Here is a 14,762-nt window from a genome sequence, read left to right on the forward strand (position 1 = left end):
TTCAAAGAAAACATATTACATATTCATGAGATGTTAGACGTCGATAACTCATATAACTCATATTTCTAGATATGAATACTTTATCTAGAATTACTCGAGTGTATTTCTAGATATAAATCCGGCAATTATAAATGGTCTTCTTTCTCTAACAGTTTGATCCTTCCGATCCAACCCAAAATTAACAGCTGGTGAGAATTGTGACGAGCTTCATCAACTCTCACAAGCCATTACCAACCATCAGAGGAATTCTCATCCTAACAAAGCACAAAGCTTGAACAAAACACATGAAAGCGATCATCTCACTCGTCTTCTTCGCCAAACCTACGCATCATTCCATACTGTGAAAAGAGGAGCCGCATGGCCAGCAGCAGCCATGGTGTTAGACCTTGATGCCATGGCTTGAGCTGACGCTGGCGTCCAAGTACTGCTTTGCTCATACTCATCGCCCTTGGCAGCGTCACCAGAAGACAACTGCTGAGAGAGATAGTAAGCGTTTAAGGAGCTATCGTACCCTATCTGCTTCCCTTCGTCGTCCACAAAGGTCGCGCCACAACTGCCTCTGTTTGCAGTGTGGCTTTGATCGGTCACCACCGTGCTCATCGGCATAACATACCCACCTTGGTAGCTTCCGCTACTGCTGGCCATGTTACCATTGTACACGACTGAGCTCGACTCGGTGCTGATGCTTACCAGGTTATGAAGCGCCGACGAAGGTTGGAAGAAGTCATGGGTGTTGGTGCCCAGGTGGAGTTGGTGAAGGTCTTGCAAGCTGTGAGCGGCGGCGACGGCGGTATCTTGCTCCTGCTTGCACCAGCCCCGCGGCAGCCCATAGGGGTTCTGAACGCCCAGCGGCTGCGGTTGGTGGAAAGCGATGGCCGGCCAGCCGTGGTGGCGCAGGGAGCCATAGCCGCTAATCCCATCAAACTGCGAAGCAAGATGGTGGTGGTCCGCCGCCCCCCTCCCGTTCACGCTGGCCTCAGCGTGCTCCGCCACGTCCTTGAGCCGCTTGGCGGCGCCCCCGATCGGCAACGTGTTGCTCTCGAGGATGCTCTTCACGTCGTACCGGCTCATGTCGAAGTTGGTCACCGCGTTCAGTCCCCGAAACTTGATCGCCGCGATGTCGTACGCCTCAGCTGCCTCTTCTTGGGTGCCTGCAGAGTGCAGTCCAAGTTAGAGATGCACGTCTTGCATGCACCATCTGCCTGTGAAATCAAGCATTAGGGTTTTCTATGCGACTGTTGACTTTATGCCTTGGTTCAGAGGGACAAACTTGACGACTGGACTACAAAGTACATGAATATATTATTAATCTGGTCTACATGCAAGTTTAATACTGATAGCCCAATATAGATCCTCTTGGATTATTATCTGATTAGACTTTTAAGATATGTGTGCAGAGAGAGTTCTCAGCAGCTGCTTAAAGAAACATACTGAAGGTTCCCAAGTAGAGGTCTTTGTTCCCTGCTACTCTTCCTATCCTTGCTTGCCATCTTCCATGCTGATGATGCCTGCAAAATGTATGCATCATGGTGAATCTTTCTTCCAAGAAACAAAGAAGCTTATTGTGTTGTGTTGAACTGTAAAATGCCATCATAGAATGAAAAGACTTACCTAGTCACTCCACGATATATCGATGCACCCCTGGAGAATCCACTGCTCTTCCTGCATGAAGATTTCGACATCTGATCATTGAATCCAAATGAAAGCTTCCCACTCGATCCACATTCTCTTTGTAAGAATCAGAAATCAAAGACTACCTTCTAAGAGACGCAACAAATTCCTGCCTCGTCATGTGCTTCATCTCCTCCAACTCTTTTTCGTAGTTGCTTATCTGAACAGACAGAAGATGAAACATCTCGAGAGTATGCAAAATGCTAACATGTCTTTGTTCTTAGGCTGATATGGAAGGGGAAACAAAGACGTACTGGGAAATTTGTTGTAGTAGTAGGACCCCAGTACTTGAGAGCAGCCAAATCATAAGCCCTAGCTGCCTTTTCTTCTTTGTCATAGCCACCTACAGATCACCAACACAAGTAAATGAAAATTGTATATCTATCACCCTTAATTCCAGTTGAAATGAAGAACAGCATATGCTTACCCAAATAAACTGCAGGGTTTGGAAAATGAGTTCATTTGCAGCACATTGTAACCAAGAGTGACAGAAACAAGAGAGAGCAGCAAATCAACACTCATTGTATATGTGAAAGATCTGCTTGTAGATTCTGCAAGGTTATGTACCTTGTCTACCCTTGCGTGTCTGCCCTTCTCTTCTACAGCTATTATCCCACAGATGAGCCTCGTATCTACCTGTCCATCTATGCCTGTAATAATAAGGCGATAAAATGTAAGGCATTTCATAGATAATTGTATGCCAATAATCATTCGATTTACATGTTAGAATGTGCTATTTATATATAGATGAACATCTATATTTTCGCCACCCAAGCATGGATCAGATCAGTACAGAGGTGAATGAGTAGAGTAGACGATAGTTTGTATAAGATGAGGGTTAAGATTAAACCATGTATGAGATCTATCTTCAATAAGAGAAAAAGACTATAAGAGAAACATTAGATCTCCCTCTGAATGATGATTTAGGGTTTTGCTTTGCTCTTATCTAAAGATTGTGGTACAAAATGTACAGAAAAATCAGCGTAATCACAGACAAATGATGCTATATTACATCTGAGAAAGACATGCCACACCTTGTCACGCCCCTGTAAATGGAAGTTCTCTGCCCAAATGTGTCCACGGATTTCCGAGAAACTGCTTCCATTGCACCAGTCTGTGCATCGAGGCTTCCTCCAATCCCTTTCTGCTTATTGTCGGAGGACGAACTCTCGCCTCCGCCGCTCGAGCCAGCCGCCAGTAGGGGCAAGGCGGAGCTCGACTGTGACCCTGTGCTCATCGAGAGTGACAGGCCCTGGGAGTTCGTCAACGAGCCAATAACATCGGCCATCATCGCGCCGCCGCAGTTGGCCCCGGTAACCCCGGCCATGTCGTTGCTGCTGTTAATACTGGCCTGCTGTTGAGGGATATTGGGTTGGTTCCTCAACCATGTCTTGATCATCGACAGTCCGATAGAGTTGCTCGAAGAACCACCGTTAGCATCGTTCATTAGGGCTCCATCGTGAGCGGTGGATGTCACCATGGAGGTGTCTTGCACCTGGAATGAAGAGTTGGAGAACATGTACTCGTCGCCGGAGCTACTATACGCACCGGAAAGTCCAGCAGGGAGTACTTTGTGGTCATGATCGGAGAACGAATTGCCACCAAGGAAGTCTTCCAGCTTGGGCTGGTCTTCCACCATGTTGCTCTGGTTAGTACTGCTTGATCCAACCAGCATGGATAGCTCCGAAGAGCCTCCCTTGAAATCCAAACACTTCATGTTCCAATCTGCAAGTGAAGGGATCACAAGAACAAACAAATGAGACCAAGGAAACGAGACCAGTGAAGAGATTAGTTCTTGAGCACCGGGGAAACATTGACCTTGGGTTTGATGGTAGGGTCTGTTGAAGGCCTCCAAGACACCAAAGGGGACGTCCGGTCTTAGGGTGGGTATTCCCATCGGAGGCTCCGATGTGGAGTCGGCGGAGAGACCGTAGCAGCTAGCAGAGACATCGTCACCTGAGATGAGATGGGAAACAGCAGCAGATGGTGAGTTGCTCTGGTGAGACTGTGAGGGAGGGAGCTCCTGTGGAGAGAGAGAAAAGGCTAGCCAGTTGTTCATGGAGGCTATCCGAAGTTTCAGATCGCAGAAAACTCAAACGTGTACTGGGAAATTTGGGAAGAAGACTCCGAATCGGATCTCACACTACAAGGAAAGGCTAGAATATATGGATGTAAAGAAGGTCATCGGAGTTGAACAACACAGCAAGCAGCAAGACAAGTTTGGAGGAGAAGGGGAAAGGCCAAAAGGCACTATCAAACAGTGAGTATAAATACATCTGCAAACATGTAAAATCTCTCTCTCTCTCTCTCTCTCTCTCTCTCTCTCTCTCTCATATAGTAGTACATGACAAATTGGATTGACTGCAACTACTAATATATTTACTCTAACACAAGCATACATTATAATATAGGTAGACATATTAAAGGTTCTCTAAAATATACTTTACACACACAGGTAAGGTATGCTAGAAACATCCTTAGTAGGAGGGGCGATCTTGGAGACTGACTAAATGGTCAAAAAAGTAGAGTGAGATTAAAGAAACCAATGTTGTTTAGCATAGAGCGCAATCATGAGAGCAGGCAAAACTATAGTTTTATGATCTATATGGAGAATATAGCTTAAGCCTAAAGAACAGGAATATAGTTTTATGATCTATATGTATTATATAATCCATACACACATGAACTTATAATGCAACAAAAAAACATAATTTTGACCCATTGTAGAACAAGTGAAAGTTGAAATGATCATTAATTAATAAGAGCTCTTAATTGAACATTAGGCAAAATAGAAAGGAGTTTATGACTTGCTTTGATTCGCCTATAGACATTTGAATTTGATTACTAGAAATATAATAAACTTAAGCTGTTGGATGAGACATGATATATGATTCTATGTTCTTAACATCTCTCCTCGATCGTAAATGGCAGATTGATTTGAACTCAATATGTGAAACATATATTGCAATTGTGTTGCCTAAATGAGAGCTAAATATAGGACATCAATTCCACTGTAGGTGACAAGGGCTATGATTTTATGTTCTTAATATAGTCTCACAAGAATCAAAACGAAAGAATGAAGATAATAATAATACCTTTTGACCCCTTACCAAAATTAATGTGGATTCAGCCATCTTGGAACCCTAATACTCGGGCAATTACTTGGAATCGGAGAGCACCGAGATCTAAGACTGACCGAGAGTCTCATTTCTACTTTAGCACATCAACAGAAGCTTCGGTAGAGTTAAAAGAGATCATCACGCATGAAGAAGTGGGCAAAATGAATCGTGTGTTTCTTCCTGGCGTTGACAAATCATGATTATCCAGAAAACACTCAAAAGGCAAAGAGGTTTAATAGACATCCTTTTAGATTCCCAGTTCATTTATTGTTCGGTAAATTTCGAGAGCTTATGCATAACAGTAAGAGGTCAATCTCTGACAAGGTGTGACCAAAGATTAAAAGAGGCTGTGCAAAATTCTATTCGTCTATCATTCTTCTTATCTTGTTCTCGATCTCATATCCATGCATCAGACCTTATCATCCAAAAAGCAAGCATACTCTCCGCGCCATCCGGACGCCTCTCATGCCTTCTCTCTCTACGAAGACCCAACACCTCCTAATACCAAGAAAGGTAAAGAGTGAGAGAGAGAGAGAGAGAGAGAGAGAGAGAGAGAGAGAGAGAGAAAGAGAAAGAGAGAGAGAGAATAATTAAAGAACAGAGAGGGTGGAGGAGATGGGTGTGCTACCTGTGCCCTATAAGAGGACACGAACCCTTGTCTTCCGGGTCCTTGGGGCTACTTCATTCTGCAAACCCTTCCCAAAGTCTTAGACAAATAGGATGATACTCCTCAACCCACATAGGATCCTCCTCGATTACTTTAACTTATTGCCCCCTCATCTTATCACAGTACAAATCTACTGTTTTCAATCCTCATGCAATACAATATTATATAGTGGTGAGAGAGAGAGAGAGAGAGAGAGAGAGGGGTAAGATATGAGTGGCTTCTATCTCGGTTGAAGGACCCCGTGCCGAAACTTTGACCGTCAAAGAAGAGAAAGAAAGGTGGTAAAACACATGGCCTCCATCCTCTCTCTTAAATGTATTTTATATGAATAACTGCCTCTTTATAATCCAATCATAATCTCAGAAGCAGATATGGGGTATGTGCATTGAAAGGGGAAGATAGAATAAGACTGATGAACTTCCAAAATGGCAAAAGCAGATGGAGGAGGCACCCTTTAGGGTTTCACCAAAAACTTAGCTTTTGTACGGGCTGGCAGAACGGTGGTGTGCTCACAAAAAACCCTACTTTTGTTGTTCAAGTAAACATCTATGTACATCCGAGCCAAGAGGTTCAATTGGAGTGAAGGATCTAAAACATTTCACGTAGGTACAGTGAGTCCACAGGCGTTCACATGCATGCATGCATGCATGCAGACATGCGTGTATCTGTTCCACGCCCTAGTGAATGTTTTCTGAACGTGAGAAACAAGGACGAATGCAGTGGAAGACAGCCAACGAATGAAATAAGGGTATGAAGTGGGCTATACCTCTCCATCACGAAGCCTTCCCTCTAGGGTTCCATTCACTGCACTGTGATCATTAGTCTCACGTCTTAAAGTTGGTTGAGTTGTTTGTGTGCATGGAAGGAAATGACACAGAGACAGAGACAGAGAGAAAGAGAGAGAGAGAGAGAGAGAGAGAGAGAGAGTAAAACGCAAGCAAATGTTCAAAACTACGACAATAATTTCCTCACTCTTCAATCTACTACATAAAAGAAGGTCTTAAGATACCAAAGAAACAGAGTTTACTATGTCCATTTCTGCAGTTTATACTGATACGTAACTCCTTCTCCTCCAACTCGTACAGTTTAGAGTAAGTGGCTCATACGATTGCGGAAAGTTAAAACAAAGAGGTAGAGAGAGAGAGAGAGAGAGAGAGAGAGAGAGAGAGAGTAAAACGCAAGCAAATGTTCAAAACTACGACAATAATTTCCTCACTCTTCAATCTACTACATAAAAGAAGGTCTTAAGATACCAAAGAAACAGAGTTTACTATGTCCATTTCTGCAGTTTATACTGATACGTAACTCCTTCTCCTCCAACTCGTACAGTTTAGAGTAAGTGGCCCATACGATTGCGGAAAGTTAAAACAAAGAGGTAGAGAGAGAGAGAGAGAGAGAGAGAGAGAGAGAGAGAGAGAGAGAGAGCACAGCATTCAAGGGGTAAGTGGGAGGAGGAGGTCTTCATTATTCAAAGGGCTTGGCCTGGGAGAAATCAGCGGACGCCCGTGCCCTTCTTGGGAAAAATGATACTCTAATATTTTCCATGCACAAAGATCAATATATAACAAGTGAGAGAGAAAGAGAGAACAAGAAATTAATGGGAGAAAAGGGTCAGTTTAGTAGGCAAAGAAGGACCCAATCCCACCATGACCAACCTGAGCACGACTTCCATGAACTGGTAGGCTCAGCCATAGAACAGTTTCCTCTTCTTGAGCTGCAGGACCTCTCTACATTCGTAGCCACGTCCAAATCTATGCCCGGTTTACCTTGCACTTTATTATCATCATCATCATCATTCACGATCCACATGGACATTTATTTACTCGCTTTTGTTGTGCACCAGCTTGGAAACATCAATCACGTATCTACGTACTTGTTTTGGCCTGTTTTCTGATTAGGGTTTGTGTGATCGAGAGAGAGAGAGAGAGAGAGAGAGAGAGGATTAAATTAGTGCATGCCTGTCTTGGGTTGTCGGACACAGACCCCTCCTATTTTCCAAATCGAATCTTGTGAAACCCTAGGAATGCTCATCCCACGCATAGTTTAATGCAGCCCTCTGAGAAAGGAGGGGAGATCAGTACATGGCCGACGATAAAAGAGTAGATCTCAGCATGGACTGGGATTCATGCCTTTTGACTTAGGAGACTTGCCATGCCATCAACAGCTGAGAGAAGAAAGGAAGGAAGGAAGACGCATTGTTTAGTGCGATCTCCGACGCCCTCCTCACAACACATTTCCCATGTTGATCCTCCTGCGTCGCCTGCGCGCATGTGCAGCTCTGCACGCATGTACGTGCGTGCACACGTGTGTGTCGTCCGCCGAGTACCTCCATCCTTCGTTGCAGTCTCTCTTCTGCCACCACTGCAACTTGCATGATGAATCCAATGCTGTCGAGTTCTACTTCTCTCCCTGAACACAAACCACGTGAAGGGATATTCTAATTATAACCGATATTGTTTATTTTTATTAACCAGAGAATAATTAATATGTTGAAGTGTTCTATAATTTATATTTTCTATAGATTATAATATTCCAACGTATAATACATACAAATTATAGTGTTATATTTTCTAGTGTGGAATTTGCATCATCTCCCATCAACTTTAATTGGGCCTATTGAGGGCCCAGTTATTTTATTCTTATTTGGGCTATTTGGGCCTTCTCAGCCTATTTCTTGGCGATCCCTAATTCCTTCCAACGTCCCGTCGTCGCCGCTTTCCGGGAGAGGGAGGAGTTCTCCGATCGCTGAATCAGAAAGTACTCCGTAATCGCTAGTATCATCATCCCTGACCCCCTCACCCACCCCCACCTACTATTCCCTCTCAGCATCAGACGCAGACGCACCGGCGGCGGAGGCGGTGGCAGCAGAAACAGTGGGTTCATGCCGAAAGCAACCTACAGCGCCACCACCCCCCTCTTCCCCGGGCTCTATCTGCAACCCATGGTGCCGTATGTGGCGCACCCCACGCCACCATTGCCCCACCATCAGTACTTTCCTCATCCCCTTCTTCCCGCGGCTCAGCACGTGCGGCGGCCGGCGCCTCATCAGCATTGTCTTCCACCAAATCCGTAGCAAACCGCTTCCCTTCTCAGCTTACTCTCCGCCGCCCCAGCAGGTGGGCCTCTTTCATCACAAGATGGGGTTTTGTATTCCATAACATCATTTGTCGGAAGGTTGTTCCTTTACTGAGCGATTCCATAACAACACCGGTTAGATAAAGGTGTCATGACCAATTAAAACCATTATAACGGGGGCTTGCAAATGATCTAGATAATTATTAGTAGAGACTTGCAAAGGGTTTCGACTATGTATTAGTAGCACAAAAGGAAGAATAAATGAACTTAGGTGGCATCCTGTAGTCATATTTATTTAATTGTGATAGAACATGATGCCAAAAATTTCTTTTTGTTGTTTGAAGCAACAAAAAAAGAAAAAAAGACAGGATGAAAATTGTATGACTTGGTCAGAGGTTCAACTACAGAGGGAGTGAGTATTTCTTTAAACATATAAAAAAATGACAGAAATGTTATTTCTTGGTTACTTCAGTATTCTTTGGCATTCATTTCATTTCTTATTTATCGGCAAAGATATAGTGAATTTGGAATGTCTTACATGGGTACCAATATTAGCTGACATATTGGTACAACCAGTGAGTCTTTTCTCTGTACCCTGAAGTTTTATCCTCTTCATCTTGGGTTTTGGATGTTTCTTTTTCAACCGGGTAGAGATAGGGTTATAATGCAAATGAACAATAGAGAATCACATCCATTTGCTGAACTATTTTTTAATATCAAGTGCATTTTTGAAGTTACTTTCTGAAAACTGAAAACTGGAAACTGGAATATGGTGGAGGTATCCCAAGTTTCATCATGCATTGTATAATGAATCAGTTTAGTCTTAAGTGGAGAATTAAACCAATTTATAGGGCTTGATTGGGTGTATTAACGTTAATTTGGGCTTAGACATTTGTTATTCAATAGTTTTGACCTATCAAGTTAGTAGGTTTGTTATCTGATCGGATCCAGTGATGACAAATTGTACTAAAACAGACTTACTAATGGGCTTAGTGAAAGGCTTCTTAAGTGAGTCCTACATGGGATGTGGAAGGAGAATTGAATCAGTTTATACAGTTCGAATAGGTCTTCTATCATTAATTTAGATACTTTGAGTTGGGAGAGTTAGACCTACCAGATTAACATTGTGTAACCTTTTCAGCTTATGCGCTCTTTTTCATCCATTATATACTGATTTGGATGGAGTTACCAATTTGCGGTGCATGTTCACCTCTGTATTCAGGTCCATGCTTCTTTCTGTTCTTTCTCCTGTGCTGTGGAATGTTTTCAGTCACTTGTAAAATTAAATATTGTCATTGGAATGATTGCATCATTGCTTTTGAATATCCAAGAAATTTACTTGTTTCACTGGGGAATCAACAATTTGATTGATTTTGTCAATGGATATATAATATATATTTTTTGACAGAAGCAGAAATGCCAAAGTATTTAAGCTGTTGAAGAAGTTGTTGGTGTTTGGTCATCAGTGGTGTGAGGTTTCGTTTTGCTTCACATGTGGGGATGAAAACTGAACCTACACAAAGGAGGCCGAGCAGCAACAGCAGCATCTCAGAAAAAGCCATTCCAACCTGCAAGTTTGTATGATTCGTTAGGTCTTCCCTTCTTTTCCCCAGAGGACTATGTTTCCACCTCTCTTTTATTATTACAGTGTTTTCTTTCTTTTTCAAAAAAGGAAAAAATCATTAAATCAAATGTAAAACACTATCTCCTCTCATATCAGATGAGATCAAAACATTTAAATTTGGAAGAAGATCGATCCCCCTTTCAAAATCTGTGGTATCTATGTGTCCTGACAAAATTGGCTGACCAGTTAGCAGAATGATTGCTTTCCCTAAACATATGATTGGAATAACAGACTGCCAATACTTACACTTTTTTCTTCTTTTCGTCCCAACTCATCCCTTTTGGAATCAAACCAGAAGAAAGCCTCATTTCAATTTATGACATCTTCATCCTAATCTTTTTCTTTATCCTAATCGCTTTTATAATGTGATTTATATCATAATGGTGTATTTCTAGAATAGTTTGTCTCTCTGAACAAAATATCATGTTGGATTTGCATTTGAAGTGTTACAACAGTGCCATCAATATCTATTAACATCCTTTAGATCTAACTCTTGGTGTACTAAATACTCTGTGGAATCTTTAGCTGAAAAGCAATTTGCAGCATTCTAATTTATTTTGAGAAATGTTGCAGGTGCAATTTCTTCTGACTATTTCATCAAGAATCAGTAAGCTTGGCATCAAATTGCTCAAGCTAGATTAGATTACTTTTGGCTGACTTTTTTTTTTTTTTCATACTTCCCATTGGGAAATCAATGGCAAGATAATGCAAACCAACCTAAAAGTTAATGAACAGCTTACCAGCTCCTGTGGTGCCACCATTTTCTTCGAGTGCTGGCCTTCTCTGCAAAGCCATCCAAAGAAAACACAGAAGGCTCTCGAAACAGCTGCTCGGACCGCCTGTGCAGGAGGGGCGATGTCTCCGGCGAGGAGTGGTTAGGGGTCGTGAAGGGCGGCGATGGTGATGGTGAAGGTGAAAACGGATACTTGCGGTTGCCTGGTCCTACACTGATCGGAAGGGGAGAAGGTGGTGTTGGAGGAGAAGATGAGGGTGAGGCCAAATAAGGCCTCATTGGCACTAAACCTTTTCGAGTGGAGAACTCAGAGAAAGAAAACAAAACAATCTAATAATCTGGTGTGCAGTTGTTGTTGTTGCTATCTTTTGTGCCTAAATCTCAGAAGCTTGGTTAACTGCCAGTCCAACTGATGAGCAAAGTTTGATGTGCCTCCAGCTAACTTTCAAATTCTTCAGTTCCATATGTGCCCATCTAAATCTGTAAATATATAATAATTATTGCATTCAGCTAAGGGTATAATTGGGAAACAAGTGCACACCATAAGTTCAAAGAAATCAATTCAGCATGAAGTGGATGGATCTGTGGCCTCTTAACTTTGGGTCTTACCAGCCAGTCTTTTGCTTCAGACAACTACAAGTCGTAGATTTGCCAAGCAGCAAATCTGGTTCAGAGTATTTATTTAATATCCTTCTGGGTGAACTATAAGAAATTTGATTGTCTGTGGTGGTAAAAAAACTGGTACTCTGCAACTGGAGGTAAATGTTCTCGTCTTAATCATCACCACATGCTTCTTCTGTATGATCACCAAATGTGAAGAGGGATTCAACAGATGGAGCAATATGCTATTATGTGTTCTTTTCAATATGTTTCCGGTGTAGATCCACCATTGTTGATGTCAATGGGTCATATGATGAGGTTTTGGTGCAACTTACAGGAGCTTTGGCATACATATGAATGCCATCTCTTCGCTCCTCTGTGAGGCTTGATCTGTACATGACTTTCTGATATGATGTTCACCTTTTGTGTGTATATATTTACATACACCAAGCAGGAGAGGAATTTAATCCAATTCTAGGGGACTTCAGTTTCATATCTGGTCTTAAACCATGAATCTGTTGATGGCCTTATTTCTTCAGCATACTTTCTGTCTACTATTACTATATGATTCCTTTTGTGAAGATCTAAGCACAGCAAATTAATGAATATTTTTTGCTGGAGGAATTTGTTCATAGTTCTCAGAAAACGAAATGAATGCAATGAAGAAAAATGTTCATATTAAAGTGTGCCAACAACAGGAAGCAGAAACAACCAACAATAACAATAATACAAGAAATCATAACATTCTAATTATTTAAGTTCGATGAAATAATTAAAAGCATTTACATTTTTATTTATGATTTCTAACAAGACATTTTTAGATTCTTTTTCTTATTGTTTCATCCTTTTTTTAATTATTATACTTTTTTATTATATATATATATATATATATATATATATATATATATATATATATATATATATATATATATATATATATATAAGCTACACCTAATTATTTATGAATATAAATATGTTTTTATCTTTGCTAACAACTCAATATATGTTTTTGGTATATGAATAAGGACATGGTCGACGCTTTAATACTGTATAAATTACACCTCAATGTCAAACGATTGATACACACTTGATGCCTCAGGGTCATGTGACCAATGTGTGTCCAACACCTCGGTGTCATATAACATGACATCTCAATGTTATGCGATTGAGCTAGTTGAACTGATATCTTATCTCGGATTTGGTGTGACATGAGAGAAACCAATCTAGTTTTTGTAGGGTTCGACACCCTCTAAGTCGGATGAACTAGTCGCGAACCAAGATCAAATTGAGATAAACATGAAAGAATACTATGATTGGCTCAAGTTAGCTTCTAACTTAGACAACAAAAAAATGAGTTGATAATTTGGCTAGAAGGAGAGCACATCATTGCTAAAAGGCAATACGAGGCAATCATGATGATCTTCTAAATCCTCAATAGTTCGTTGAATTCCTACATAGATATCTTAAAAAAAAGGTCATTGAATCGCCACATAGATATCTTAAAAAAAAGGTCACGTGTGCCTTATGTCAAGCCATCATTATATGAAACGACACATTGACACAACTACTCAAGGCCAAACCAACCTACAAGCCAATCCTCAGAATAACAATGAGTAGAATAATAGCTTGATTTTGATGACGCGTAACCAAAGTAGCCTAGAGTGCATTCCGACGATGTGCTCCCAAATCAATCTAAAGCGCATTCCGCTTTAGCCAACACCTTAATGCCACACTGCTTGACACCTTAGTGTCACATGGTGACACCTCGGGCCACACGACTAATGCATGTCTGACACCTTAGTGCCATGTTGGATGATATCTCGACATCATATGGCTGAGTCAACCGAACCATTACCGTGTTCCAAATTAGGCATGACATGATCATAATCAAATTTGATAGAAACGCGCAACTCCTCCCCATGACTGACATCAGTCACGGGAATAGCGACCCTAAGAGTCTACTATAAAAGGGCTCTCTATGTGTGTTCATTGAAGACACTTAAATATAGCTTTAGAGCTCCTTATGAATTCTCTAAATCTCAAACTAACTTAAGCATCATGTGGACATTTATCAGCAATGCCCTTGATCTAATTTTTGTAGGATTCAACACTCTCAAGCAAACTAGTTACAGACTAACACAAATATGAAAAAAAAACCACGATTCACTCCAAATCAACTTTCAACTAAGATAACATTTTTTAACTTAATAATTTTATATATTTTTTTCTTTTTAATTATCTAAAACTCAACGCATAAATGAAAACATTTTCACATTAAAAATACAATCTTACAAATTTCTTATATTGGTGGAGGAATGAACAAGAAGCATCGAAAGTTAACATTTCGACTTAAAGAATACACATCTCTTTAAAGCATGGTTCATCTTCCACCTTCAATTTGGCTGACTCCTCTTTATCCATCGATTTTTTTAGGTCGACTTGGATGATGAAAATGAAGAAGAATTTAATAGAGTTGTTACTATATATCGTGTTATTTAGAGGAATAGTAGACTATTCCATTAATTCAAAAATATTTGGTTGGCTTTAATTGGGAGAAAACATAAGAAAATTAGTTAATTAATTTTAAACCCGAGCTAATGATTGTAGAATCATCTACTGATATAAATGAAAAAAAGAGGAATTTCCCAATAGTAATTCAAAGCTATGGTGTACCACATCATACAATAATAACTTTCACATTTGGATCCCTTCATTGCACCTAATATGATTTTAAACTCAAGTTAATGGTATTGTTGCTCGTATAATAATACTAATTATCTTTTATATAACTAAATCTTAGTGTCATAATCCTTATCTCTCATCAAAGCTTAAGGCTAATGCATAATGTAGATCCATGCCTTATTAGGTGATCCGTGGCCAAATCTTACTCTAACTTCACATTATGATATATTAGATCGACTATGATACTAATTATCGTGATCTTATTTGATTAAAAAATAATTCATTAGCTTCACGAAACTAAATTCAAATTCAAATTAATGATAATAGATGTATTGAGCGTAATATATCATTGTCGTCATTCCATTTTATGTAAGATCAAATCGAGATGCGACAAAGAAGCTTCATTTTGAAGGAAATCCAAAGAGAAGAAAATGGATATCACCTGATGAGATCTACATGATTTAGTTATAATATTCCTCTTGATGGAGTTGAGTTATTTTCTTTCTCTAGAATGAAGGGTTTTATGAATGCAACTGATTTCCACAGATATTATGCAACCTTGTAAATGCAGATGGAAGCCAATCATCCTAC

The 14,762-nt window shown here is 40.5% G+C and overlaps 1 protein-coding gene and 1 long non-coding RNA gene across 2 annotated transcripts; one reads left to right on the forward strand and one right to left on the reverse strand.

Moving 5' to 3' along the window:
• Nucleotides 1-47: 47 nt before the first annotated feature.
• Nucleotides 48-7,266, reverse strand: LOC135619570 (AP2-like ethylene-responsive transcription factor BBM). The gene is made up of 10 exons (XM_065121705.1): nucleotides 7,113-7,266; nucleotides 3,490-3,762; nucleotides 2,706-3,396; nucleotides 2,239-2,321; nucleotides 2,099-2,107; nucleotides 1,926-2,014; nucleotides 1,758-1,831; nucleotides 1,612-1,662; nucleotides 1,432-1,508; nucleotides 48-1,151 (listed from the first exon to the last, which is right to left on the reverse strand). Exons 1-10 carry the CDS (start codon nucleotides 7,264-7,266, stop codon nucleotides 322-324), a joined length of 2,331 nt encoding a protein of 776 aa, XP_064977777.1. The 3' UTR covers nucleotides 48-321.
• Nucleotides 7,267-8,164: 898 nt separating this feature from the next.
• LOC135618923 (uncharacterized) lies at nucleotides 8,165-11,286 on the forward strand. Its single transcript, XR_010489216.1, has 2 exons — nucleotides 8,165-8,573; nucleotides 9,941-11,286. It is a non-coding gene; the product is annotated as an uncharacterized LOC135618923 (long non-coding RNA).
• The last annotated feature ends 3,476 nt before the right edge of the window (nucleotides 11,287-14,762 follow it).

This window comes from Musa acuminata, chromosome BXJ2-8, assembly GCF_036884655.1.
Source record: "Musa acuminata AAA Group cultivar baxijiao chromosome BXJ2-8, Cavendish_Baxijiao_AAA, whole genome shotgun sequence".
NCBI classification, from domain to species: domain Eukaryota; kingdom Viridiplantae; phylum Streptophyta; class Magnoliopsida; order Zingiberales; family Musaceae; genus Musa; species Musa acuminata.